Genomic DNA, 25,715 nt, shown 5'->3' on the forward strand with positions numbered 1-25,715 from the left:
CCCCGTTAAAAATGATTTCCCTCTCTCTCTCTCTCTCTGTCTCGTGTCATAGTAACCTCCTGTCCAACCCGTATGTGTGTGATTGTCATTTGACCTGGCTGGGTCAGTGGCTGAAGAAGACCAGGGTGGTCAGCGGAAACCCTCGCTGTCAGAAGCCAGCCTTCCTGAAGGAGATCCCCATCCAGGACGTGGCCACACCAGACTTCACATGCGACGGTGAGCCAATCTCTCACTCTGCTTCTCTTTTTGGCTCCGTCCACATGATTGGAAATAACAATGCTTCCACGTGAAATATTGCTGAAAGAAGATTAACAATCAAAATCCTGTAGTGTACAACACTAGTGATAGAGTCAAGTGATATAATTACTGAAGGCATTCTCCATTTTCCCAAAAAAACATTTTGAAGTAAATTTGATCCAGGAAGGTTGTTTTGTGCTTAGTGATAATGCACAAGTCTTTTAATAAAGTATTTTTTCAATTATTTTGTGAGACATAAAGGTTGGTAATGTTAAGGAAGGAAAGCAAGACTCTCATGAAAGCAAGAAATTCCTGGACATGCCTGCTGCAGTGCAGCATCATATGGTGAAAGTTCAACAGAGAATACTATTTATATCATTACAACTATTACCCAGAGTGACTTACAATAAGTGCCCTAATTTCCCAAAGGAAGATAAATTGTTCTCAGGGCGAATTCACTGTTATATCAGTTAAATCTTGTCACATCCTCAGGTACGTCAAGTCTTTTTGTTTTACACTGGACTCAAATTAAATTCTTCTGTCTGATTCTTGTCTTTTTGTGTCAAACGTAAAACAATCCTTCCAAATTATTAATTGCAAAAGCTTCCATCATCCCATGTTTTAAGACGGCAGATAAACACACACATCCTCAGCGGGGTATCGTGAGGACAGAGCGATCAGTAGCTACTGGCAAACAGCAGCCGTAGATGACATCAGCTTGTGGTTTCTACAGTGACGTTGCTGTTACCACAACGATGCCTGCCTATTGCAACTTAGGCCTTCGTTTTGGCGCTAAGTTTGACGCCACAGACAAAGTGTGGTCTGGCTCTGCTGTCGATTACATTTTTGTTTCTTTTCCTCCCTTTTTTCTTTCTTAATGGCTTTACACTTAAACTCTTTTCGATCTCCTCTTTTTCTATCTTCCCATCTCATTCGGCCTCTCTCTTCCTCCTGAGTTCCTTAGAATTTATTACACTTTTCTAATTTCCTGTAGCTGTGCTGCAACCATTTACTGAAAATGAGTTTGGAAAGTAGTTAGCCTTCTTGGCCCAAGTAAGGAAACTGTGAGATGGTATCAGATCTTAATATACATTCTTGCATCTTGCGCGCACACAGACACACACACACACACACACACACACACACACACAGGACCAAGGTCCCCATGTCCGGTCTATTTATAGTTGAGTAAAACAACTGTTAAGTTGTAGCGAGGCAGCCGGGGGAAAGGTAAAGTTAATTGAATTTGTGTGAAGATATTTAGCGCACATTTAGATGTTAGTTCAATCAGCCAACTGTGGAGCGAGTCAGCCCACGGCTTCACCTCCCTGTGGACTCAGCAGCTACACACATACACTTGTACACACTTCTGCACACACGGGCATGTTTGCGCCCATTTGCTTGACATTTAGACATTAGCACAATTAGAAAACAACCAAGTGAAGGAGGAAATGGCCATGGGGACAGGGGAGATAGCTATTTAACAAACTAAATGTGCACCAAACTCATACCCTTCTACATTAGACGCATGCATGTATATCATTGGAGCCCATGGCAGCAAATTGGCACAAAACAGGCACAGCACAACCACACAACTAAGTATGAACATACAATAGATGAGTGTAAACTTGGCCTCTTTCTTTCTCTCTACAGGCAGACAAGTATACACACACAAACTCAGATTGCAGTTGTGTTATGATTGGCTTAGTGTCCAGTCGTCATTATCCTTCGTTATGGTTTTAACTCGGCTTGTTTCACATTTGTGTCCGCAGTTCAAGTATTTACGCTGCAGCTCTAAATTAAAGCTGTGTGTGTGTTTATCTGTCAGTCAAGTAAATGGAGGGCGTTTTTAGCCAAGAACAAATCTGTAGTCTGTGATCCTTCTTATCTCTGAGTGTGAAACGATTAGAATCACTCAGATGTTTTTAGTCCCGACCACATGTTTGTGCAGCATGTGTGCGTGTTTGTGAAACAAAGCTGCACAGCCAGAGCAGTCTTTCTAACAGAACAACTCTTCAGTTTACCACAACCATTAAAAAAAAAGGTGTTTTTTCAAGACTAAAGGTTCAATTCATGGTGAAAAGCAACAGTCTTAACATGGTTCCCCAATCTTAAAAAGAAAAGTTTGTAATAAAAAGTGTTTTATTCAGATAAATATGATCTCATGCAATTTTTGAAGGGCATTCTAATCTTGGTATAACACAGCAAAAAAATGTCCCCTTGCGGGATTAATAAAGTACCTATCTATCTATCTATCTATATATCTATCTATCTATCTATCTATCAATGCAGGTAGCATAGCTACATGACTGCAGGGGACTTTTCAAACTTACTGCAGTCCAACTCATCAACATCTGGTCAGTGTTTCTCCAGCATGATCCGAGGGAATTTAACAACACTGTGACCTGCAGACAGGTCCTGAGCCATATGTTGAACCACACCGGTGTAGCGGATTTTGGCTGCCTCTGGCCATTTGAAATGGATTGTAAAGTGCTCTTTAAAAGTGCTGAGTGCAGAGTTGATTAGAACTGACCAAGTACCGCACTTACAGTTCAGTATTTATCTCTATGCATCCCTCTCTCTCTCTCGGTTTCTCTCCCTTTGTACTCCCTGTTCTCTCCCTCTTTTTTGACCTATCCTGTCTCAACCTCCTGTCCCTCGGTCAAACTCATTTCCTCCTTCCTTTAACCACCCAGTGTTGCTCTTTTTATTTCTCTCACCTCTGTCCCTTTCTTATAATTTGCCTGTCCTTCTCCGTTCTCCTTCTTTCTTTGTCTGATCTCACACTCTGTGTCCCCCCCCCCCCCCCTTTCTCTCCAGGTGCTGAGGATAATGGTTGCCTTCCTTCGTCTAGTTGTCCTGACATCTGCACGTGCACAGACGGCGTGGTGCGATGCAGCAATAGAGGGCTGCGCTCTCTGCCCAAGGGTATTCCCAAGGACACCACCGAGCTGTGAGTCACGCATGCACTCACACAAAGACACACACAAACTCAAACGCAAGGATGCGCACGTTCACTCTTGTTCAAATAAACAATACACAAAAGGCAATGAGAATGCCGGCAGACATGCGCATGCACTCAAACAGAAATGGGCATTGCTTACTCTCCACTAAAGTCCCAACCACACACATAAATACACACAGTGCTGCAGTCCAATATTGATGCAGCAGTTTGCCCTCTGCTGCTTCAGGAACTAACACACCATTTAGTGAATACACACACAAGCACACACACTTTGTTGCTTACGGTGTGACTTGATGGGTTTATAGGCAAGTGAGTGTTGCAGGTACTTGTGTGTTTATGTGTTTGTTTGGATGTTAATGTCATAAATCTATGAAGCACTGCAGATATTTGAATCTATCTCCGACACACAATCACATGCTGTTTAATACATTATATAGGCACACGGAGAAAGACTGCCAGAACAAATACAGACAGCTTAGAGGAGACATCTGAAAGTGTCATTGGGTTATTTTCCTTAAAAATTATTTTGTTTCCAATATTATAATGTTAAAATGCCAAAGATACCAAGTAAAGAAAGCCACGGTCCACTTTTTAAATTCAAAAGCTTTGCCATAACTGTGATGGTCTTTCCAAACTTTTAGTCAAAGAGACACTGACAAAAGAAAATGAAAACATTTTAGTTAATAGTACTTTTAATTATGTATTTGCCTTTCTCTGTGTAGCACAGCTGCTACATTGTGTCACTTGTTTTGTCTTGTTAATTTTATGCTTGTAGGAAGCCATGTAATAAAGACAAGAGACCAATATAGGAAATGTCTATAATGATAGTAATTGTTAGAAGTGATGCAGGATAAAACAAGAGTAGAACAATGTTAATCGAGATTAGGACATTTAGAAAAAAGTGGGAACACAATCTGTCGTAGGGGAGGTGAATAATTGCACACACATACACATAAAGAAACCCCTTTAGCTGTGAAATAGGCCTGCTCTGCGAGGTCAATAGCAGTGATTAGGTATTGATCAGGCTGAAGAAGACACTCCATCATACTGTCCACCTGACCTACTTATGACCTGAGAGAGAGAGAGGAGTGGAGACCAACAGATCATAAAATGTGTGTGTGTTTGTTAACATACTCACACACATACTCATACACACAGAAGGATCAGTAGGTGGATATTGCATATCTGCAGTGGTTGGAATATGTGATTAAAGCTAAATGTTAAACTGTTGTATTAGTGCCACGCTCCCCCTCCTCTGTCTGGCAGGTTCACATCCAAACCCCTGTATTCTAGTCATCTTGTCCCGTCTTAATCGTTGGTAGAATCTTACCTGTACATCAGTGTACAGGCTAACTTTAGGTGACGACAATGTCAAAAAGCAACATTTACTTTAGAAAGATCTCTTGTCTGTGAGCTGGGTGGGATAAATGGGATAAACTTTTGTTTCGACACTTTGGCGAGTGCCACGCTCGATGTTTCCCCCTGCTTTCAGTCTTTATGCTATGCTATGCTAAGCTAAGCCAATCCGCCTCCTGGCTCTTGCTCAGCTCTAGCTCAGCGGTATAGATCTTCTCCTCATCTAACTCTGTTTATTTCTTACACTGTTTAATTTGTAGCTGATCACATTCACATAGCACACTCCAGAACATCATAAATATTACATAAAAGACACTACACTTCTCTGGTAAATGTATATGTGCCGTATAAATGTATGTGAGGTTCTACACCTCATTCCTCTTCCCACCAACACTCAACCAAACCCAACTCACATCTGCCTTTCACGTCCTCCATCTCCTGCACCCTTTAATGTGACAGAAGTTGCAAAATCAAACCAGTTATGTGCTATATTGCCATTTTCTCACCCCCGTAGGCCTGTATTTGTGTATTAATATATGTAATACATTCCACATTAACTATGCACCTTTCCCTGCAGTTACCTGGAGGGTAATATGCTGGCATCTGTGCCCAAGGAGCTGACAAGCCTGAGGCAGCTGTCATTGGTGTAAGTACCCCTCACCTAACCTTGAACACACACATATCTCTGTGCAGACATTTTCCAAACCCACCATGCATCTGTTCAGTATGTTGTCTATGTGTATATGTGTCTGTGTGCACTCACTGCATCATTGTATCTGCACAGGGACCTGAGCAACAACAGCATCAGCATCTTGGCCCCCTTCACCTTCAACAACATGACTCAACTAGCCACACTGTGAGTTACCATGGCAAGGCCCACACCTAGTCATGAATACACACGTCCCCACCCATGTGTTGATGGGTTGTGTGCGTGTGTGTAAGGTTAAAAACCACAAGATAAATCAGTGTTTTCTTCTCTTAACTTTGATTAATCACCCTATCTTCTCTCCCCCCTCTTTCTTCATATTTTCCTGCATTTTTTTCTCTCTCCCATTTGTCATCTATATCTTTATATTTTGCTCTCCTCATTTTTCCACTTCTGTCCTCCTTTTACCCCGAATATCACTTCAGTCCTCTCCCTGTTTTATTCTCTCACCTCCCTCTCCTCCATCTCATTTCAAGCTTCTCTTGTATATTCTCCTTGTATCGTCTTCCTCTTTCATCTCTTTGCTAACATGTGGTATATTACCTTTCTATCTTCTTATTCCTTTCAAAATTGTCCTTTCACTTCTCCGCTACTCAGCCAATGAATCTGTTGAATTATAATCTTCTGTTGAGCCTTTTAAATTCCCCTCTCTTCAATACTTTACTGCCATTCTGTCATACATACACATTTGCACACATCTTTTTTTTTTTTTTATTCTGTCATTTCTATTACATTGATTTTACATCAATTTAGGGGATTTTGTGTGTCCAGGGAAAGTACATTTGCTCTTTTCCAGCAACGCCCAGTTTTTATGTTTTAAAGAGGTGCACTCATTCACGCCTGGGAGCTGCCCAGTGCAACCACAGGCCTCTACTGTTAGCTCGCAGATAGCATCAGTGGAACACTTGCTGAGTTAAATGCCTTGCTCAAGCACACATTGCCAAGAGTTGAAGAGGTGGAAGAGAGTGTTTCTTTTTCCACATCAGAATTTCTTAAAGGCACAAGTAGAATTTTCCTAAAAAACAATGTAGAGACTCATACAAATAGAATCCCTCTGTTTCTCCGAAGACACCTTTAGGCTTTATGGTGATCAGTAATTATGATTAGGCCATACTTCATAGTAGAGCATCATGAGTCAAAACCTGTTTAGAGCCAATGTTCTAAGCACTAGCATCGTTATATAGTATTATTTTAAAAAATTTAAAAATCTTGAAAGTCTGTCATTAAATGTTTGTCTCCTTAACCTTTATTCATTACTAAACTAAATGTGTGGTTCATTAGTAGTTTTAAAAGAGAGAGAAAAGGAAATCATGTGGTGTGGAAGCCTCATCTTTGCCTCTGACCGTATGTTTTTTTTACTCTTCCCACTTTTTCTACTTCATTGGAAATGTGACCTTCATGTTTATTTCCCTTTGTCTAACCGACAGTGGCTACAGGTTCCGTGTTAAGACCAGATCTGCTGTGTCATCTCTCCTGCCTTCCCTCTTCTGTATCCCTAGATTATTTTCATGTAATCAACGATGTAGTCTGAAAGACTAAGATGACATAATTTGCACATACAAGAAGACAACATTGTGTAAAGCAGCATCCTGAGTCACAGAGTGCGTGTCGTGACCGTGTTCATGTCCTCTGTCTTCCAGCATCCTGAGTTATAACCAGATTCGCTGCATCCCGGTCCAAGCCTTCGACGGGCTCAAGTCACTTCGCCTGCTGTGAGTAGCAAGCTTCATCTTCAAGTGCCGCAGTGGATTCAATATTCAACACTCCCCTTTGCTAGTTATAGTGCTGAGCTAAATCAAAGTTTAATCACTCCCCTGGTTCCAGGCCGAGTGCCATGTTAAGACCCCGTCACAAAGCCACCCAATCATTTGTTGTTTCAGGGTACTAAAAAAGATAAAAGTGACAATCTCTCACCTCCTCTTTAATACTCCCTCTCTATCTGCATGCTCTGGCCTCTCTCTCCCCTTGTGCCCCCCCCCCTCTCTCTCTCTTTCCGCCCAATGTTGTATTTGATGGATCGACCTTCAGCCTCAGTTTCTCTCAGTCATCCATCTGGTTGTCCACCCTCTGTCTCGCAAACTCGCACGCGCACACGCACAATGTGAACATTTCTGTCTGACCATCTTCTCACACACATACGAGCTTGGTACACACACTTTCAGTACTGCAATGACAGCAGAGTTACTGCCAAATAGCATTTTAATTTGCAAGGTAACAGTACACCTGTACATCACTGCAGCAAGGTGACAACTTAAATCCCTGCAGATCAGAACACACACGATTGTCAGCGGGTGTTAAATTGCTCTTTAAGATCATTTAGCATCTCTTAAAATGTCAGTTCACCTTAATGACAAGAAAAAGTATGCGTTCCACCTATCCGCCTTCGACATTTGCACCTCCACTCTAATATGATGAAGGTGAATGAAATTTCTCTTTTGATGAAAAAATCAACAGCAGCATGTCTTTTGCAAGATTCATTTTAATACAATGAAGTGGTCTCCAACAACGCAAGACGGTTTGAAAAAGAGCGATTTCATTATTTTGCCTGTATACTATTGAACCACAACCTTGTTGTTTTTAAGCTAGAGGCTCTCAAAAGTAAGACATTTTCCATAATCCCTGATGTTTTGTATCGCAGAGATGGTGCAAAATGTTGAGGCTGATAATCGTAACTTTCTAGTTTGTAGTATTATTGGCTCAAAATTACAAAGGTAAAGATCTGTTCGTAGAATTTCACAATCAATACGAATAAATCTAAGATTTTCAACGAAGATGACATTTTTGGTATTCTCTGTCGACATTTCTTTCCCGAACTTTGGCCACCATTGTTATTATAAATGAATGTAAATTGTTTCTAAGAGGTCAGCTTTTTTCTGGCCTTCCCTCCGTGTATCGACTGTATCTCTTATGAGAGCTTTCACCTTGCAGAACTTTTTGTTTCTTTCCTCCTTTCTTTCTTTCATTTTAGTTGATGTTGCCGTGGGGACTTATCCCTCCGTGCCCCCGCATAGCAACTGGTTGCCAGGCAGCCATCACTGTCACTTCCTCATTACCCACAACCCCCTCTGGGCCAGCCTTACGCGGGGGCTGTTAGACCACCGTACATAGATGCACATGTACACACACACACACACACACCGTGATGCACACAAACACATAAAGTTGCGCGGATACGCGAGCACACTGACCCAAACATGCACACACTGAATTATGCACATAAAAAGAAAATCTCACACACACACACACACACACACACGCACGCACGCACACACACACACACACACACACACACACACACACACACACACACACACACACACACACAGACACACTTTTCCAATAGTGTTGGTTTGATAGCTGTCCCCTGCTACAGCCCTTCGCTCTAATGGAATGTGAACTTATATCCAGCAGGCAACACACTCAAATGGCGAGACACAAAGGACACACACACACACACACACACACACACACACTCTGCAGTCTGAGCCCTTGGAGACGAAAGTTTGTAACACACATACATCTACGCGCACAAACACGTGCAGCAAAACCCAAAGGCACAAAACAGAAATGCACACGCTCACACCGATACACATCACAGCCTGCAGTTTGTCCCTTTGACACAAAGATTTTTTCACACACACACACACACACACACACACACACACACACACACACACACCATAGTCTGCCTGATGACCATATGAGACAGTTTATTTTCCATTCAGAAACCAGGACAAGCTTTATTGCCCGGCGATGAAAATAAGCTTTCTGTTTATTTTGTGTTATTCTTTCATAAATATTTTATTTATTTTCCATTATAGAAGGGGATGATGGTGTGTCTGCAGCTGAGGAACCACATATAATTTAAATAATTTAGCATGCAACTAGTCCGGGTTGGTGTATTAGTTTGGTGAAAAGCTGGTATTAGGCAGCTTGGCTGTTGGTTCCACTTACTTCTGATATGATGGCTATAAGGCAGTATGTTTGTTTAGGTATTCATTGAAAAGAGAGCCATGACTGCTGTCATCTATGAGGTAGCCTTAAAAGCAGCTTCTCCATTTGAAGATCAGACAGTTAATACTAGCAGCTGTGTCAATATAAGTACAGTAGCCGTAGAAGTAATAGTGGCAGTATTAGTATGAGTGTAAGTATATAAACTAGTAGCACCCTGAGCTGAAGTCAAAGGTCAAATTCACATTCTTTGCTGCAGAAAATGTGATTATAAAGAATACATAATCAAATCACTCCACCACAAATTAAAGTTAACAACAGGTGAAAAGTGACCTCTTGAATTTGTAACAAGATCATTTTTGTGTTTAATATTCATGTACGCCTCTTCCTCTCTCTCCTCCAGCACTCTCCATGGCAATGACCTTTCAACCATACCAGAAGGAGCTTTCAACCACCTCACCGCTCTCTCCCACCTGTAAGTGCAGCCCCATGTATCTGTTTGTGTGTATAAGTGTCTTGGATGCAAGCGCGGTGGTTTACACTTTTAATTGTGTGTGTCTAGGGCTCTCGGTGCCAACCCCCTCTTCTGTAACTGTGACCTGCGCTGGCTCTCTCAGTGGGTCAAGGCTGGCTTCAAAGAGCCTGGTAAGACTGACAAACACCAATAAAATATGACACGTTGTCTTCTGTCATGTGCATCTCATATTGTGTATATGTGAAGTTGATTTGAGTGTGTTTTTGTAGGCATTGCTCGTTGCACTGGGCCTCCTGATATGGCCGACAGGCTACTGCTCACCACACCACTCAACAGATTTCAGTGTAAAGGTAAAGAGTGTCCTCTTTACCACCCCCACCTGCTACAGCATGTCCTATTGTTTGTCCATACATGCCTGTTTTAGCACCGGATTCTTTCCTGGATTCAATCAGATTAGTGCACAAAAAGGTGGAAAAATAACGGGGAGTGAATCATTTCTGTGTTATGACTCTTTCAACAGTCCTTAAAGTCCTGACTTTTAAGAAGTTTGACCCTTTCACTTGTTTAGATTGTTGAAGTATTTCATTCTTGAGTTGTAGTCTTCCAGTGGAAGATCCAGACCACTGAAAGTAAATCTGTGTAATTTCCTTTCCTTCCACTGGTCTGGGTTTTGTCTTTAGGCAGTCTGCTGGCTAATAGAGGACTTTAATCCAGTCTCAGGGTGAGTTTCAGTGTTTTAGGTGGGCTGCCAATGGTTTGATATTTACATGACTCTGTGCATAGCAGACTAGTGTCTAGCACAGTTGCCTAACACCATGAAGGATTTGGCGTAGTCCAAAATCATGCAGATTATGAAAATCACAAACTGTGAACTGCTCATTGGTCTCGAAATGAGTGTTAGCTGTGTGGTAGAGTGAGCTGTCCAGGGTTCACCCCAATGCTCACTCAATGCATGCTGGGATTGGCTCCAGCAGTATGGAAGAAATTAAGCGTCTGGTGTTTATGTCAGGAACTTCTTTGTAGCTTTTCCACTTTTTCTGAGCACATTGATGAAATTGTTTCTCTGTAAACAAGTGAAGTTTATTGAGATATTGAATGCACTTCAGCTAAGATTAGGAGAGGAATGCTTTAAAGCCATATTAATTCACCTGTTTGTGTAAATACAGCATATAAATACATATAAACACGGTAGCATATTGTACGGTTGTTATGTTTCTAAAAAAAAAGAGAAAACTAAATTTTCCGACAATCAAGCCATGAATCATGAAGGACAAAAAACTTCATCCCCTCAGTTGTATTTCAGTGCTACAGAACAGACCAGAGGAGCAGCAGACCTCTAACATACCCGCCCCAGGGCTCCCCTGCTCTCACACCAGAGGGAAAGAGAATTTATAACTGGACTTTTTTTAAACAGAGGGAAAAATACATCTTGACCGCCATGGCCCTGCATGTACAAATAAACTGTAACACAGAGACATGTCTGCTAGAAGAATTGTTGGTGTAGGTTTTTTTCCATAAGAAAGTACAAAGTGGACTGTGACTCAGGTGCTGAGATCACTCTCTTGTTGAGGTATAGAGGGACTCATATCATCACCCTAAATCAAATACTCTCTTCCTCCTCTTCCTCGAGGAAACAAATCACTTGTATTGCTCTCCTAAGCTCTTACTTGTCTTATCCTGTAAAGCCTTTTCTTAGCACACCATCCATTAAATATAGTCTGTGGCAGAGCCTTTTAGCACAATATAACTGAATATGTATCGCTCCGTCTTTGACACTTTCCTTATCTTCATCCCTCTTTTACCCCCTTCCTTTTTCTGATCTCATCTGCTTCTGTTATCTGTCTAAGGTCCAGTGGATATCAGCCTGATGTCAAAGTGTGCCCCCTGCCTGGCAGCACCCTGCCAAAACAATGGTACCTGTGTCACCGGTACGACTGGATCCTACCACTGCACCTGTCCATATGGATTCAAGGTGAGATACTTGAAAGAGACCCTTTTTTACCTGGAAGGGGGTAACCGGAGGGGACATGCTTTTGGTTCTTAGTCTACAACAGAAGCCAGTTTTTCTACATCTAAAAAGCACTGCAGCTAACTAACTATGAAATATACCACAGTGAAATTCCAGAGCACCATGTTTTCTATATTTATTTAAAACTAAATCTCTGCTATGGTCCCATGTCAATTGATGTTGTCTCGTGTATTCATTTATTGCTGTGGTAAGTCTTGTTTGTTAAGTTCAACACCTCTACCATCCACTGTGAAATGTTGGAGACGTTTCCCATCAAGAGTGTAAATACAGTTCAGCAGGTGTGGAAGCAGAACAAATCAATCCTTGAACCTTGACGTTAGTGCCATGTTCTCTCTCCTGATCCCTAATACCAGCTACCTACACTGTCACACAAATAACCATTATTTGATGGCCCCTCTGTGTTCTGAAGCTTGTGAATTGTAGAATCCAGGCGGCAGCAAAAGGTGTTGCTTTTGCTGACCGATTCACACTTGGCTGCATGACTGAAAGGTATCTGAGATGGATAGCCGTGCTGCATAAGCCTGTGGTATTAGCAGTATTATCAGGCTTAGCTTCGGCCTTGCATGCATAATGTATCTACCTATTCATCAATAGAGGAATGATGACTGCAGCTGGCTGCACTGGGAGGTATTGACTGATCAAAAGACGAAGGGTGTAATAATCGTCAAGACTCCTGCGTTAGGAAAGACATGCAAATCTACTCGCGAGGGGGCGATTTACATTTAAGGAGTGTGTGTGTGTGTATAATATATGTGAGTGTCTGCATGTGTGTGTGGATTACCTACCAGATTGTCTGCATGTGTGTGTAGAGATCAGTGGGTTCAAACCTGTGTGTGTGTGTGTTTAAAGATACACTTATCGTCTCATGTGTACACACACACCTCATAACCTTTGGGCTTTTACAGGAGGACAAAGCCTTAGTCTCGCTTTTAATTAAAACATCACATGCCAAGGTCACAGACTGGGAAACACTGTTGGGTGTACGTGCGTGTGCCTGCGCATGTGCATGACTGAGTGTATTTTTTCCTTTCTGTGTCCACTGGGACAACGTTAATTAAAATGTGTTTGAGGAATCAAAGAAGGAGCAGCAGAGAACAAAAGAGGGAGAGAGAGAGAGAAGTGAGAGAAAATACTTCTACTAGAGGAGAGAGTGACAGAGGTGGAATTATAAGAAAAGAGAAATTGGAAAGGGTTAAAGGGTGAGAGAGAAAACATCTGACAGAGAGGGATAGTTAGAAAGAGAGAGTGAATAAAGATCAACAGTAAATTAAAAGAAACGAGAAGAGGAAATAATTAAGATGGATGTAGAAGGAAAGCAAGAATAAACGTCCTGTTCTCCGCTTTGATCAGAGGAAGTGGGTGTGTTGGCGGCCAAAGGTTTGGTGGTTTGAAATTAAAACTACAGCCACAGGGCTCGATATGGAGAGAGAGAGAGAGTGTGTGTGTGTGTGTAGAACTCTGATACGTGACACAGTTCCCAGTGAAAGCTGTTTATTTAGAAAACAGGTGTGAGGCGAGAAGAGTAATGAATCAAGGCAGTAGGCTGCGTCATGCATTTACAGTACGTACACATGTGTAAGCTGATTACTGGGATTGTGTGTAAGAGGGAGAGAGAAAAAGAACAACAATGAAAGCTCATTGGGAAAGTTGAGCAGTTGTTTAGGATTAGATTAACCAATAAGAATACATTAATTCAACCCTCTATCTTTCTGCAGGCCATATTATTTCACCACAACTAAAATATTATAAAGTCTGTGGCCCCAAAGCAGAACATTTGTATTTTATTACAAGGGCAAAAACTAAAGAGCAACTGTCTGGCCTACCAGACACATATATACATATACAGTATATACAGTACATGTATAGGATTACCTAACTGTCTGACTCCTTTTAATATGAAGATGTACTGTAATGCACAGGGAAGTTCTCAAGATCCACCGCCCACGTCACAACCAACTGACAGGAGTTATCCCATTATAGTCACACAAATATAATCCCTCAACAGCTTCCCACCTCATGAACACAGCCATGGAATTGAACCCTTGTCTCTGGTAGGCGAGTGCTTTTATCGCCGCATCACCACGATTTTTTTCCACCATCAGCGTGTGGCTTATTAGCTTCGCTTTTTGTTGTTTGTCTGTGGAAACGGTGACGAAACGTCAGAGAGGGTGAACCAGAGGGGGGAATGATCTATTTATTATATAGTGAAGTGAACACTTCCAGAACTGTCCTTGTTTGAATAGTGAAATAATCTCTAGAAGGAAAAAAAATCCAATGTTGAATTATTGACTTATTTTTGCCTTGTCCTCTCCTCCAGGGTCAAAACTGTGAAATACCCATCAATGCCTGTATTAGTTTTCCCTGCACGAATGGAGGAACCTGCCACATTCAGCCTGGCCGTGAAGACCACTTCAGGTACAGATCTGTTGTTAACTAATGTGGCTTATACAAAACTGGTAGTTTTAAACACTGAAAAGGATTGTGCGTGTGTGTAGGTGTGTGTGTATGTGTGCGTGTGTAAGTGTGTTAATGCCTGTGTGTCTGCCTGATTCTTATTGTATTTCAAAACCGCATATTTTAGTTTTTATACATGTAAGATACTTACAGGAATAAAACAGGAAGAGTGATTTCAAAGGAGTCCTTCGGGAATCCATTTATGCTGTAGGTCAAATCTTATTGCCCTTCCTACCCTGCCGCCGCTCTCTATTAGTGGAGACGCTTTAAAAACTTCACCCTATATTCTCATCTGAAGTGAAAATAAACTTTACTCGGCCCCCAGAAATATAGACAACATGATTAGAGTGGACAGTCTTCACTGGACAATGCATTATCCGAGATAACAACTTACTTCCTTATGATGTGTTTCCCTGCCTGTGTGTGTGTGTGTGTGTGTGTGTATGTGTGTGTGTGTGTGTGTGTGTGTGTGTGTGTGTGTGTGTGTGTGGAGTGGAGTGGGGGAGCTAGACAGGAAGAGAGGGGACTTTTCGAAGGAGGAACACCCATTTGGGCTGCTCATTAAATCCTTGAGCCCTCTCTGACCTCCTCACTCGCTTAAAGGGATGTTTTAAACTTCTGTCGGTTTCCACATCAGAGTCTCTCAACTGATTCTGCATTAATCTGTCAGCTCTCTGTTCCCATAATGTACACATGCGTTATTTATTTTGTGGTATAATAATATAATATATGCTTACCAGTGTGAATGTTGAATCTGTGTGTTTTGTGTTTTCGTTCTATACCATGCAAAGTCAATTTATAGAGATTACTGCTCCTACTATGCTAGTTTTGCCCCTTCTCACAAGTTCATAATGCAATCTATAGTGCAAACAACACAGAAGTATCAAACTGCTCTATTCTGACTGAATAAATGCACATGTAATTACCTAGAAAATACTTTTTATAAACTGTAGGAAATGTAATAAATCCCCCCTTAAAATCCTCAGTTAACAATTTGAAAACATCCATAAAAAAATGATGTTTAGGATTTTAAGCTTATGTACAGCAAAAGCACAACCCCACAGTTGTGCCTCTTCATTCATCTATATTTATTCGAGGAAAGCGTACCACACTTGCTCGCTTCTTTCCAGTAACCCCTGTTTCACATTCATACAGTTTCACACATTCACACCTGGGAGCTGCCCAACACAAGCACAGTTTGACTCCTGGCTGCAGAGCAGCTCCACTGGAGACGCCGGGGGTCAAGCTCCTCTCAGTAGCAGCTGTTGAGGGAGTGGAGAGCCGAGCTGATACAGGATCTCAAACTTGCTTTTCACACTTCGGCTTAATTTGAACATAGTGCCAGGAGACAAAAACCACAAACCAAAAGTAATCAAAATTTTAGAAATGGGATGAATTAAAAAAAGACTGGATATAGTATGAATTTTTAATTTGGTGCATTTTTAACACAACAGCCTTTTTGCCATTTAATTTAACCAAACCACATGAAATTGTTCACTCTTTAAAATTCTTTGAAGGGCCAAGAAGGCAGCATTAGAGGTGAAATTGCTTCAATTGAACAAAACATATTAAAATACTGTAAATTGTGCAAATAAATACTATAATTGTGCATACACTCTTACACTCGTGTGTACAATGCATGAGGACCCGTGTCCCTGGCAAGGTCATCAGTGTCTCTCCAAAAAAAAGGTCCAGACTCGTGACAAACAGCCTCTTTGATTGAAACAATTGTCATAAATATCTTAACCAGATTTGTCAGTTCCTTAACAAGGCCCTTGTCCTTTGTGAAGCTTTGATGTGCGTCTGGCCTTTAACGTCCTGTGTGGTAATGCTATTATGGGTCTCTTTACCCTTTACAGATCTTCTCCTAATGTTAATACCAACACAGGTAGAAACGTGCCCTCTGGGACACAGAGAGAACGAGAGAGAGGGAGACCCTTTGACATTTTAACATGTTATACAATCAGTTGGGAACATTCAATAAGTCCAATTAGCCTCTGCTCTTAGCGGGGGCCCATGTGTCAACCTATTTCCTCGAAATGTTAAGACTGGGATTTGATTGGTGGAACAGTGCTTTCTGACACTGTCAGTGTTTGCAAACTTCTTCTCATTTGTATTTCTTTATCATTTGTTTCTCATGGGAAACGTAATGTCTTTGTTTTCTTTCTTTCTTACCCTTGCAATATTTGATTATTCCTCTGCTTCCCTTTATTGTTTTTCTTTCTTCATTCCTTTCCTGTTGAAGCTGACTATGCAGACAAATGATCACTTATTAACGTAACAACTTTACCAATTAAGCCAATCAGAAATCAAACCACTCCCAAAGCCAATATTGTATTTGTGCTACGAGGGTAAAATATGATGTCTCAACTACAACGACTTGTACGTGCCTCTTATTGGCAGGTTTGTGATTGAGACAGATGTGCTTTTATATACTAGATATAAATATCTAGCTATAGATAGATATAGTATTTTCTTTATCAGGGGCTGATGGAGACCAGACCACAGCTAAAAGAAAAGTGGTTTTGGACTTTATTTTGGCAAGTAATATGATGTTTTGTGTCTGCTGGATGTGTAACAAGGCGACGGGATGCTAACATGTTAGCCATAACAACTCATGTTATTTGATTTAGACCCCTTCTGCCCCGCCGAGGTGCAAAATTGGTCAATGCAGCTTTAAATGTCGATTTCTGAAAGCAGCAGACAGACGTGGTGGGGTAACCAATGACTATCCTCCATGCGTGGGAAGAGAGAGAGAGTGAGTGAGATGAGTGTTAGTGTGAGAAAAAGGCAGCAGAGTCCGATGTGAAAAGTCAGATTGAGAGTGAAACAAAAACAATCAAAGAATATAAAAAGTTTTAACAGGTGCATGGGAGCAGAAAGGACAGAGGATAATGTATTTTAAGTGCTTCTATGTGTGTGTGTGTGTGTGGGGGGGGGGGGGGGGGGGGGGGGGGGGGGGGGGGTGGGGGGTAGTGTGTGTTTTTGAGGGTGTGTGATTTATCATAAGGAGTTAACCGGACTGAGATAAGAAGGGTGGGAGAGAGATCAAGGGCTCGAGAGAAGAGAGGGTGAAATGCATCTAAAGATATGGGGAGAAAGAGAGTGAGAGGGGGGAGGAAGATGAATGGAGGGGAGGAGGAGGCTTTGATAAGTATTTTATAGTTGCCCATGTGTTTACTGTAGTTTATATCAGCATGTTTCTTTCTCAGCTCCGGGTGGGTTGGTTTTGAGTTTTTTTTTCTAGATGCTGGAGAAACTTTGGCTTCTGGTGTTCAGTAATGAAACATCCCCCAACAACAAAGACAGAGATGACATGAATCAAAGGGCCGTGTTCAAAGGAGCTGACTGCTTTTCTCTAAGTCTTAGCGCAGAGGAAGACACAGAGGTTTCATGTGATGCATTAATAGTTAAACATTTGAACAGCAATGTTAAAATTTAATTTCTGCTATAAAATGAGGCATGAAATAGTGTCTCTTGTTGGACCGCTAAATATAGATATGCCGTGGCTCCAGTGGTGTGTAAGAACCAGCACAGGAAGGTAGAAAACCCATTAGAATACAGATTATATTGTTTTCTTTAAAGCTCTTATTGAAGAATTTAAGGGGAAGTGGGGTTGAGCAGCTGATTGATCTGGCTGATTGATTTTATCTCAAGTTGTGCAGCAGGAGTGTGTGCTCAGAACTGGCCCGGTCCCCATCTTATAATGCACATTGTGTGTGTTTGTGTGTGTGTGTGTGTGTAGCTGTGTGTGTCCGCCAGGTTTCGAGGGCCAACGTTGTGAGATGAACCCAGACGACTGTGAAGACAATGACTGCGAGAACAACTCCACCTGCATCGACGGAGTCAACAACTACACTTGCGTGTGTCCACCCAACTACACAGGTACATACTCACATACACACACACACACACACACAAACACACACACACTCACACACACGTCTATTTCTACTCTCAGATGGTCCTGAAATCATCAGTCTTTGGCCCCCGAGAGGCTGGGAGGGCCACAAAGCCCCTCCACTACTGCACACACACACACAAACACAAAAAAAATCATATTTTCCACTTTACTGGATGGTAAGTTAGTAAAGGACAGGCTGACCTGAAACTGCTCTTACAGGAGGTTTAAGGGCAATCACACAGGAAAGAGAGAGAGGTGGGGGCAGGGGGGGGTGCTAGAAGGAAAGGGGGAAATAAACATAGCAAGGGAAAGGGGTAAAAAAGGGCAGAGAGAGAGAGAGAACTGTGTTGGTGCAGCAAGTTGAACTGCTGACTGGGAAGTTAAGTTTTTATATCTGTGACAGTGTCCTCTAAATACACACATACACACACAGCTGGTCCCCTTTGACACTGGATCTCAGTCAATATATACACACACTCACCCGCACACGCACTGTCATTATCGTTGTTGGCATAGAGCAGCCTCTCACACTGCCAGCCACCTTACCACATACAGCTGTTACACACACACACACACACACACACAGCTGGTTCCTTTGGCTCTGAACCTCCGCTCAGCTCAGTGAACCGAGGCGTAATCATCAGGTGTCACATTAAGAGGACAGTCCTTCGCTAGTCGCTCAGCTTTCTCCAAACTCAGCAACCAGGACTGTCACGTCAGATTTGCACCAGTGGGGGAAAAAAAGCAAGATTTAAGGTCACAAGACCTTTTAAACCGCCGATACAAAGGTTCAATTCAAAAAGAGAAAGCCACAGTTTTAAAAAATTGGACGTGAGAAGGAATGTGCTGCATTCTGTCTTGTAGATTATAAATGGCCACCAAGGACCATTAGGGTTCATTCTCTGGAGACAAAAATGAAAAGTACGTTAGGGTCTTGAAATGGGGCAAAATTACTTGATACACAAAAGAAAAAGGAGTCAATAAATCCATCAGGAATCAACCTCTTGACCATAAATATCCATATTACATAGTCTGGCCAGAAGATTTGTTCAGGGCCAAACAGTCCAGTCATCCATAGCCCCTCCATTTCAAATATTATGGTTCAGTTTTCCAATGCTGGAAACCCACTAGCCCTTAAAATAAATGATAGCCAATACTATTTAAAGCTATGAGGGTGAATATTTCAGCAACGTGTTGTGTTTTACCTCCGACATTAATTAATATGCTTATAAAATTGGGACAAAACTTACTTAAATGTGTTCAGGTTAGCACTTGAACATAATTGAATCACTCTCATAACAATTTGGAGGCTACAAATTGGATACTTTTGTGTGAAAGACAAGAAAGACTACGGTGTTGCTTTATGGCAAAAGCATCTTCCAACACACATAGTAGTAAAAAAACAGAAGGCCAGTTGCTAAATCACACTCAGCATGTTTATCGCCATCAGTCACCGATGATCTCATATGTGTATGATACTCATACTAAGCTATGACAGCTAATTTCACGTTGATAAATTCATGTTCATTCATCTATAACCGAGTCTCCAAAATGTTAAATAGCGTGCCCAGGTGGCACAGACTGTAGATTTAAAATTACACTTTGTCTTCATTTGCTGAAGCTTAAAGAATTTCAGAGGTCTTTCCCAGCAGTCGCCGGAGTGTCCCGTCGCTCAGGACAACGTGCGTCTAGAAGTGACCTGAGAAAAGAGTGGTGGAGACAGACAGGGCGGGAGCGAGGCGGCGGGATTAGATTAAAGCAGGCAGAGAACGATGGAAATGTGCTTGACCTTTCTCAGTCCCCTCTTCCTTCATATGACCAATTGCAGCTACTGCTTTCACGCACACTGTTAACCTCACTCTCCCTTTGAGCGTGTGTGTGTGTGTGTGTGTGTGCGAGTACATCTGCAGAGTAGCTGCTGTTACACAGCCTATTAACCCCCCTCTCCATCAGCTCTGAGAAAAAGCTGATAATGCTGTTCCCTGTGTCTGTATACATGAAGTCATCCACTGCACATTATCTGAGGCCTTGAACAAGATAGACACATACATACATAAATAATCTCTTTCCACCCCTTGTTATTCTCTCTTTTCCACTGTCATTTGAAGCTGACAGAGAGAACATGTGAAACGGTTAGACTGGCCCTCTCCCCCCCCCCCCCCCCATCTCTTTTCTTCCTCCATGTCAAGTCTTTCTCTCGCTCTTCTCCCTTTATTGTAATAAATATTTACTTTCTCTCTTTGTCACCAGGTGACCTGTGTGACGAGATGATTGAACCTTGTCTCCATGGTTTCGACCCCTGTCAGCACGACTCAAAGTGTGTCCACGTCGGCCGCACTTACAGGTGAGTGACAGCGTCGCAGGAGGTCAGCACTTACAGGGGTCAGAGGTCACATCACAGAAAGTGACAACAAAGTGACAGGAGAAGCGGGGCTTAAAATGTTAAAAAACGGACTATTTCGTGAGACAAGGAGAATCTGAGCGGTCATCGCTGCCCCGGGATATTAACTCTTGATTAGACAAATACAAGGAAAACACATGACACAACACTTAGTTACACTGTAGTTTAGTTAATCATTTTTGCCCTTACTACTTATTACTTTTCTGTTGTCTCTTGTGTGCCTCCAACTTTATAGATGTTTTAACCTTTAGATGTATTCTAGAACCTTTCAGCTGAACATAGCTTTTCGTAAACCATAGAAATAAACTCTTAAATGTTTCGTCATCAAACTTAAACTAAAACTATCTTGGAAAGTTTCGATATTTGCTGAGGTTACATCATTATGTTTATTGGGCCATGGAGTACACTTTAACTACAATTTATACATGTGCATTCGTGCACTGCAGCCCACTCAAGTATACTTTATATAACCACTCTGTTTTTACACATTTAATAATTTAGCCATTTAGCTAATTCTCTAATCAAGTGAAATCTATATTTGTTTTGCTTTTTTCTTCTTGAGAGAAGAGTTTTTATAACTGTATATGATTCATTCAATCATTCACATGTTTAAAATTAAACTTATCCAAAAGGAATTTGGTCCAACAGTGTGTGGTAAACGTGTTGTTTCTAAAGACACAGGCTGTGAATAGAACTGTACCGTACTCTTTGTACAGTAAAGCATCTGTAATCATGAGGCAAGGCCCGTTGCCCACACACACAGTAATCCCATCCATATTTCCATGTCACTTTAGGTGCGAGTGTTTACCGGGCTATGTGGGCCAACACTGTGAGCAGGACTATAACGACTGCCTGGAGAATAAGTGTCAACACGGAGCGGAGTGTGTGGACGCTGTCAACGGCTATACCTGCGTCTGTAAAGAGGGTTTCAGGTGAGAGTCGTGGAAAACGCACCATGAGCGCGGCAAATGGCTCCAACAGACACAAACACGGTTACACACTGCAGGGCCAGACTGGGAGGAGACACAGATGGAGCTCCATAATCAGACACTTGACTGTCTTGACCCACTCTGTGTGTGTGTGTGTGCGTGTATGTGTGTGTGTGTGTGTGTGTGTGTGTGTGTGTGTGTGTGTGTGTGTGTGTGTGTGTGTGTGTGTGCAGCAGATGCAGCTCCATGTGGTTAATTATAGCAGACAGAAACAAATTCATCACAAGGGAGAGAGAGAGAGAGAGGAAGTTCGGTATGCAGGAAACAAATAGATAAAGCAGACAGACAGCAGCGTAAAGGCAGATCCTCTATCGGCAAAAAGAAGAAATTCAAAAGAAAGATTCAGAGTTTCAAAGATGCAACAAGGTGCAGTAGGAAACAGTTATCTACACAGAATCTGTTTGCCGTGTCATGCTGATAAAAGATCTCCACTTCCTTCAGGAATATTACCGTTCCAGCTTCACTGATGTAATCTCCAAATGTAATTCAAAATACAGAGCGACAACTAAACAAGTTTCATCATGGGATACGGACACAGCAAATCACCTCATTAAAGCTCTATGAATAAGTTATCTTCTGTGTAATCTACTCATCTCTCTCAGCGGGCTGTTCTGTGAGAACCCTCCACCAATGATCTTGCTGCAGACCAGCCCCTGCGACCAATCGGACTGCCAGAACGGCGCCCAGTGCCTGGTGGTTGTCGGGGAGCCCGTCTGCCGCTGTATGCCCGGTTTCTACGGCAACAAATGTGACAAGATGGCCACTGTTCACTTCCTGGGTCGGGATGGATACGTGGAGCTGCCGGGCGCGAAGCTCCGTCCCACGGCGCATATTTCATTACAGGTAACATTACGACCGAAACAGAGTTTTGGTTCTGTAAAAATCACGCAGTCATGCAGGTATCTATAGAAAATGTCCTGTTTTAAAATACACTACAAATGTATTGAAATGTTTCCTGCTTTACTATCTTTTAAAGTGTGTCAACTAGCCATATTCTGCTGCACTACATGGAAAACATTTATGGGCTGCTTAAAATAGAGCTGCGAGCCGCTCAAATCAAACCTATAGAGTTGCACGACTTAGTGCCGACGAAGCAAAGCAAACATCTGCTACATCCTCTGTTTCCATGCACACACACACACACACACACACACATACACACACACACTCATTCACACAGACCATACATTTTGGACACCTGAGACACATATCCTAATGTGTAAGTGAGTGAAAGAGAAACAAGAAAAGGAGTGCATTCTAATTGATATTTAGCACCTGTTTGGATCTGTGTGTGTGTGTGTGTCTGTGTGTGTGTGTGTGTGTGTGTGTGTGTGTGTGTGTGTGTGTGTGTGTTTGGATGTGTGCTTCTGCGTTCCTGCCAGGAGCTTTCTATGTCAGTGCCAAGGCTGTTAAATCTCTACCAAGAGGCCCTGACTGAGGCAGGAGAGAGAAATGAAAAAAAAGAATGAAAGGGCCACAGCACTTCATAAATCACTCAATGTTTTGTTTTTTTCTTCAACACTTTTCCTCTTTTCATTCCGTCTGCAGACCAGTTTTCTCTTCACCCACTTTTCTATATCTGACTCTCTTCTTCCATCCCCCTTTCTCTCTCCTCTGTTCTCTACATTTCTCCCTCCTTTTCTCTCTTTGCTCTGCCTCGATCTCGTCTTTTTTTTTCTTCCAGCAGCTTGTTAGCAGGTGTTGACTTGGCTATGCTCCATTGAAGCCAGAGTGTTAAGTGCTTGGCCTCATGGCCCCATTTCCACTCGCTAGTTAGTTAGCGCTTAGCGGCGCATGCGAGCAAGTGTGACATGTCAAGTGCGTCTGTGTGGGAGGGAGGCGAGTGACATCGTTTAGGGACGTGTGTGGTGAAATTTACATTTTCTCCTCATTTTCACGCAGTTCTTTAGCGGTTTGAGAGTAAAGTAATGCAATGCAATGTAATGCAATGCACGTGAGGCTTAACCTGCCGTTTGCTTTTATTAACTAGTTGTGGATTTGTTTTGGGTTTCCTCTTAAAAAGTGGGAATCTGTAGTGAAACCATAATTCTTCCAAATTAGACAATTAAAACAAAACAGACTCTGTACATTGCCAATCCTATTTGTATTCGTCTAATGTCACAACCAATATTAGATGATTCTTGTCAGCTGTGTTGCCACAGTTATGTCGGCAATGTCCTCGATGAATGATATAGAGCAGATGTTTTCAAAGTGGGTCCAAACTGTTTCAGGGGAGGCTCAGTGAATGGAAGTGAAATATTACAATAGTTCAGAAATGCAGTAGTTTTGTGGAATTTTGCAGTTTTTCTCACTTTCCTAGAGTGTGAAACTAATAAATGCCTGAGGTACAGACCTTTTTCATTTATTTGGTGTAGTCTGAAGTTATGTCAAACAGCAATATTTGGCCATCCTGGCTAATTTGTTGAGTGTCTATGGGATCAAATAAGATAATCATGATCCCATAGGCATCCAATAATTGAGTGAAACAAAGTATGTCATCTAACTGGGGGTTCCCAAGCTTTGTTTGAGGGGAGGCCCACAGTCTCAGACTTTGAAAACACCTGATATACAGCATATCACCCATTGTCTTCAAATATGTCTTTATTTCTTATCCGACCTCTCTGTCTCTCTAGGTGGCTACAGATAAAGACAACGGTATTCTGTTGTACAAGGAGGACCACGACCCGCTGGCTCTGGAACTGTACCAGGGACACATACGACTCATCTACGACATCGCCAACTACCCACCCACCACCGTTTATAGGTAGGCCACACACACACACACACACACACACACACAGAGAAAAGCACTCCCTCACTTTCTTATCGTCTACATTGAAGAATGATTTGCATATTCATTTACATGTAGCATATTATGTTGAAGGTCAAGTTTAAACATGGTTTAGGTTTTAAAATCCCACACATTGTTAACTCAATTATCTGCGCACTCGTATTACTTTACTCTCAATAACACATGCACATTGATTTTTAGTGCTTTATTTACGCTTTTTTAACTAAATAACTAAAATGCAATGGATTCATTCAGATGATACATGGGTTCAAGGTAGGTTAAATGCACTGAGGAAATCAAAAAGCACATACACACATGCACAGAGGAAAGTGTGGAGGAAACACCCAAGAATTCAAATACCGCTCGGGTTCAACATGGGTTAATGATTCACATTCATTCACTCGCATACATTTAAATCATCTTTTTGTATCCACTGTACTTTATAACATTTACCAGATTCAAGTGTTACAGAGGTTCAAGGTAGTGCAAGGGGACTATGAATACAAAAAGTCCACACACACACGTACACAGACACACACACACACTCACCAACAACTAAAGGTTTCAAGGATCTGAGGTTTTTATTTACAATACTTTAAAGACTTTTCAGCAGGTGCTGATCTGGCCTTGAGCACACAAATCCACCAGCATATTCTTTCTCACACACACACACACGCACACACACACACACCGACACGGTAGCAGATACATCTATGAGCACTTCCCTCTAGAAACAAACATGAACTCAGAAAGATTCCTTCCAGACATTCATGTCCCTGAGTGAAAGCCTTCAGGTAAAACTTCAAACAGTGGAAACAAAAGCTCATTCAGTCTGTGTAGCACCTTGGATATTATATGATAAACTACATTCACAGTCTCACATGAGGAGATATACGGAGGTAAACTAAGGAAACAGTGATGGTAATCCAGGAAAAGACCATGATAATGTTTTCAATAGTTTCTTGTAGCAGAACTGAGGGAGAACGCTGCAGACGGCTGCAGTGTAATCGATCGGAGCAATTCCTCACCGTCAATGTGCGTCCACTAAAAGTGTTTGTTTTTGTCACTGACAGATTGTCATTATAAGTGTCTGACAACATTATGGAAATGAACATACAGAGAAATAAAAGGGTTTTCTTTACTTTTCACTTGATCCATTCTGTTTGTCATTGTGTTAAGTCAAGTGACAAATGAGTGCCGGTGTTGTGCCGGCAACTTCGGGTTGTCCGAAAATATTTCTAATGCCTGGATATTTAGCTGATTTCAAAAATGTGGATGAGATTTCAGAACGAGACTGCTCTGAGCGAATAGACAGACCGGATCAAGTGAAAAGTAAAGGAAAGCTTTTATTTCTCTCTATGCTCCCTTCCATAATGTAGTCACACACTAATAATAACAGACACAAAAACATGGGAAAATGGCGGCCAGGTTGAAAAATAATGAAGTTCAGAAATTCT

General features: G+C 41.8%; 1 protein-coding gene across 1 annotated transcript in view; it reads left to right on the forward strand.

The window, feature by feature from the left end:
• The window catches only part of slit3 (slit homolog 3 (Drosophila)), a 237,875-nt gene that overhangs the window by 201,625 nt on the left and 10,535 nt on the right, over window positions 1-25,715 (forward strand). Inside the window, exons 19-33 of the mRNA XM_076103197.1 lie at window positions 53-216; window positions 3,058-3,190; window positions 5,136-5,204; window positions 5,343-5,414; window positions 6,905-6,976; window positions 9,619-9,690; window positions 9,778-9,860; window positions 9,960-10,040; window positions 11,538-11,662; window positions 14,037-14,134; window positions 17,919-18,058; window positions 20,328-20,421; window positions 21,273-21,410; window positions 22,070-22,310; window positions 24,101-24,231. Coding sequence (XP_075959312.1) covers window positions 53-216; window positions 3,058-3,190; window positions 5,136-5,204; window positions 5,343-5,414; window positions 6,905-6,976; window positions 9,619-9,690; window positions 9,778-9,860; window positions 9,960-10,040; window positions 11,538-11,662; window positions 14,037-14,134; window positions 17,919-18,058; window positions 20,328-20,421; window positions 21,273-21,410; window positions 22,070-22,310; window positions 24,101-24,231 — 1,713 coding nt within the window. The remainder of the gene's footprint in view (window positions 1-52; window positions 217-3,057; window positions 3,191-5,135; window positions 5,205-5,342; window positions 5,415-6,904; window positions 6,977-9,618; window positions 9,691-9,777; window positions 9,861-9,959; window positions 10,041-11,537; window positions 11,663-14,036; window positions 14,135-17,918; window positions 18,059-20,327; window positions 20,422-21,272; window positions 21,411-22,069; window positions 22,311-24,100; window positions 24,232-25,715) is intronic.

This window comes from Anarhichas minor, unplaced genomic scaffold (assembly GCF_050575085.1).
Source record: "Anarhichas minor isolate MPS153535 unplaced genomic scaffold, ASM5057508v1 ptg000028l, whole genome shotgun sequence".
Classification (NCBI taxonomy): domain Eukaryota; kingdom Metazoa; phylum Chordata; class Actinopteri; order Perciformes; family Anarhichadidae; genus Anarhichas; species Anarhichas minor.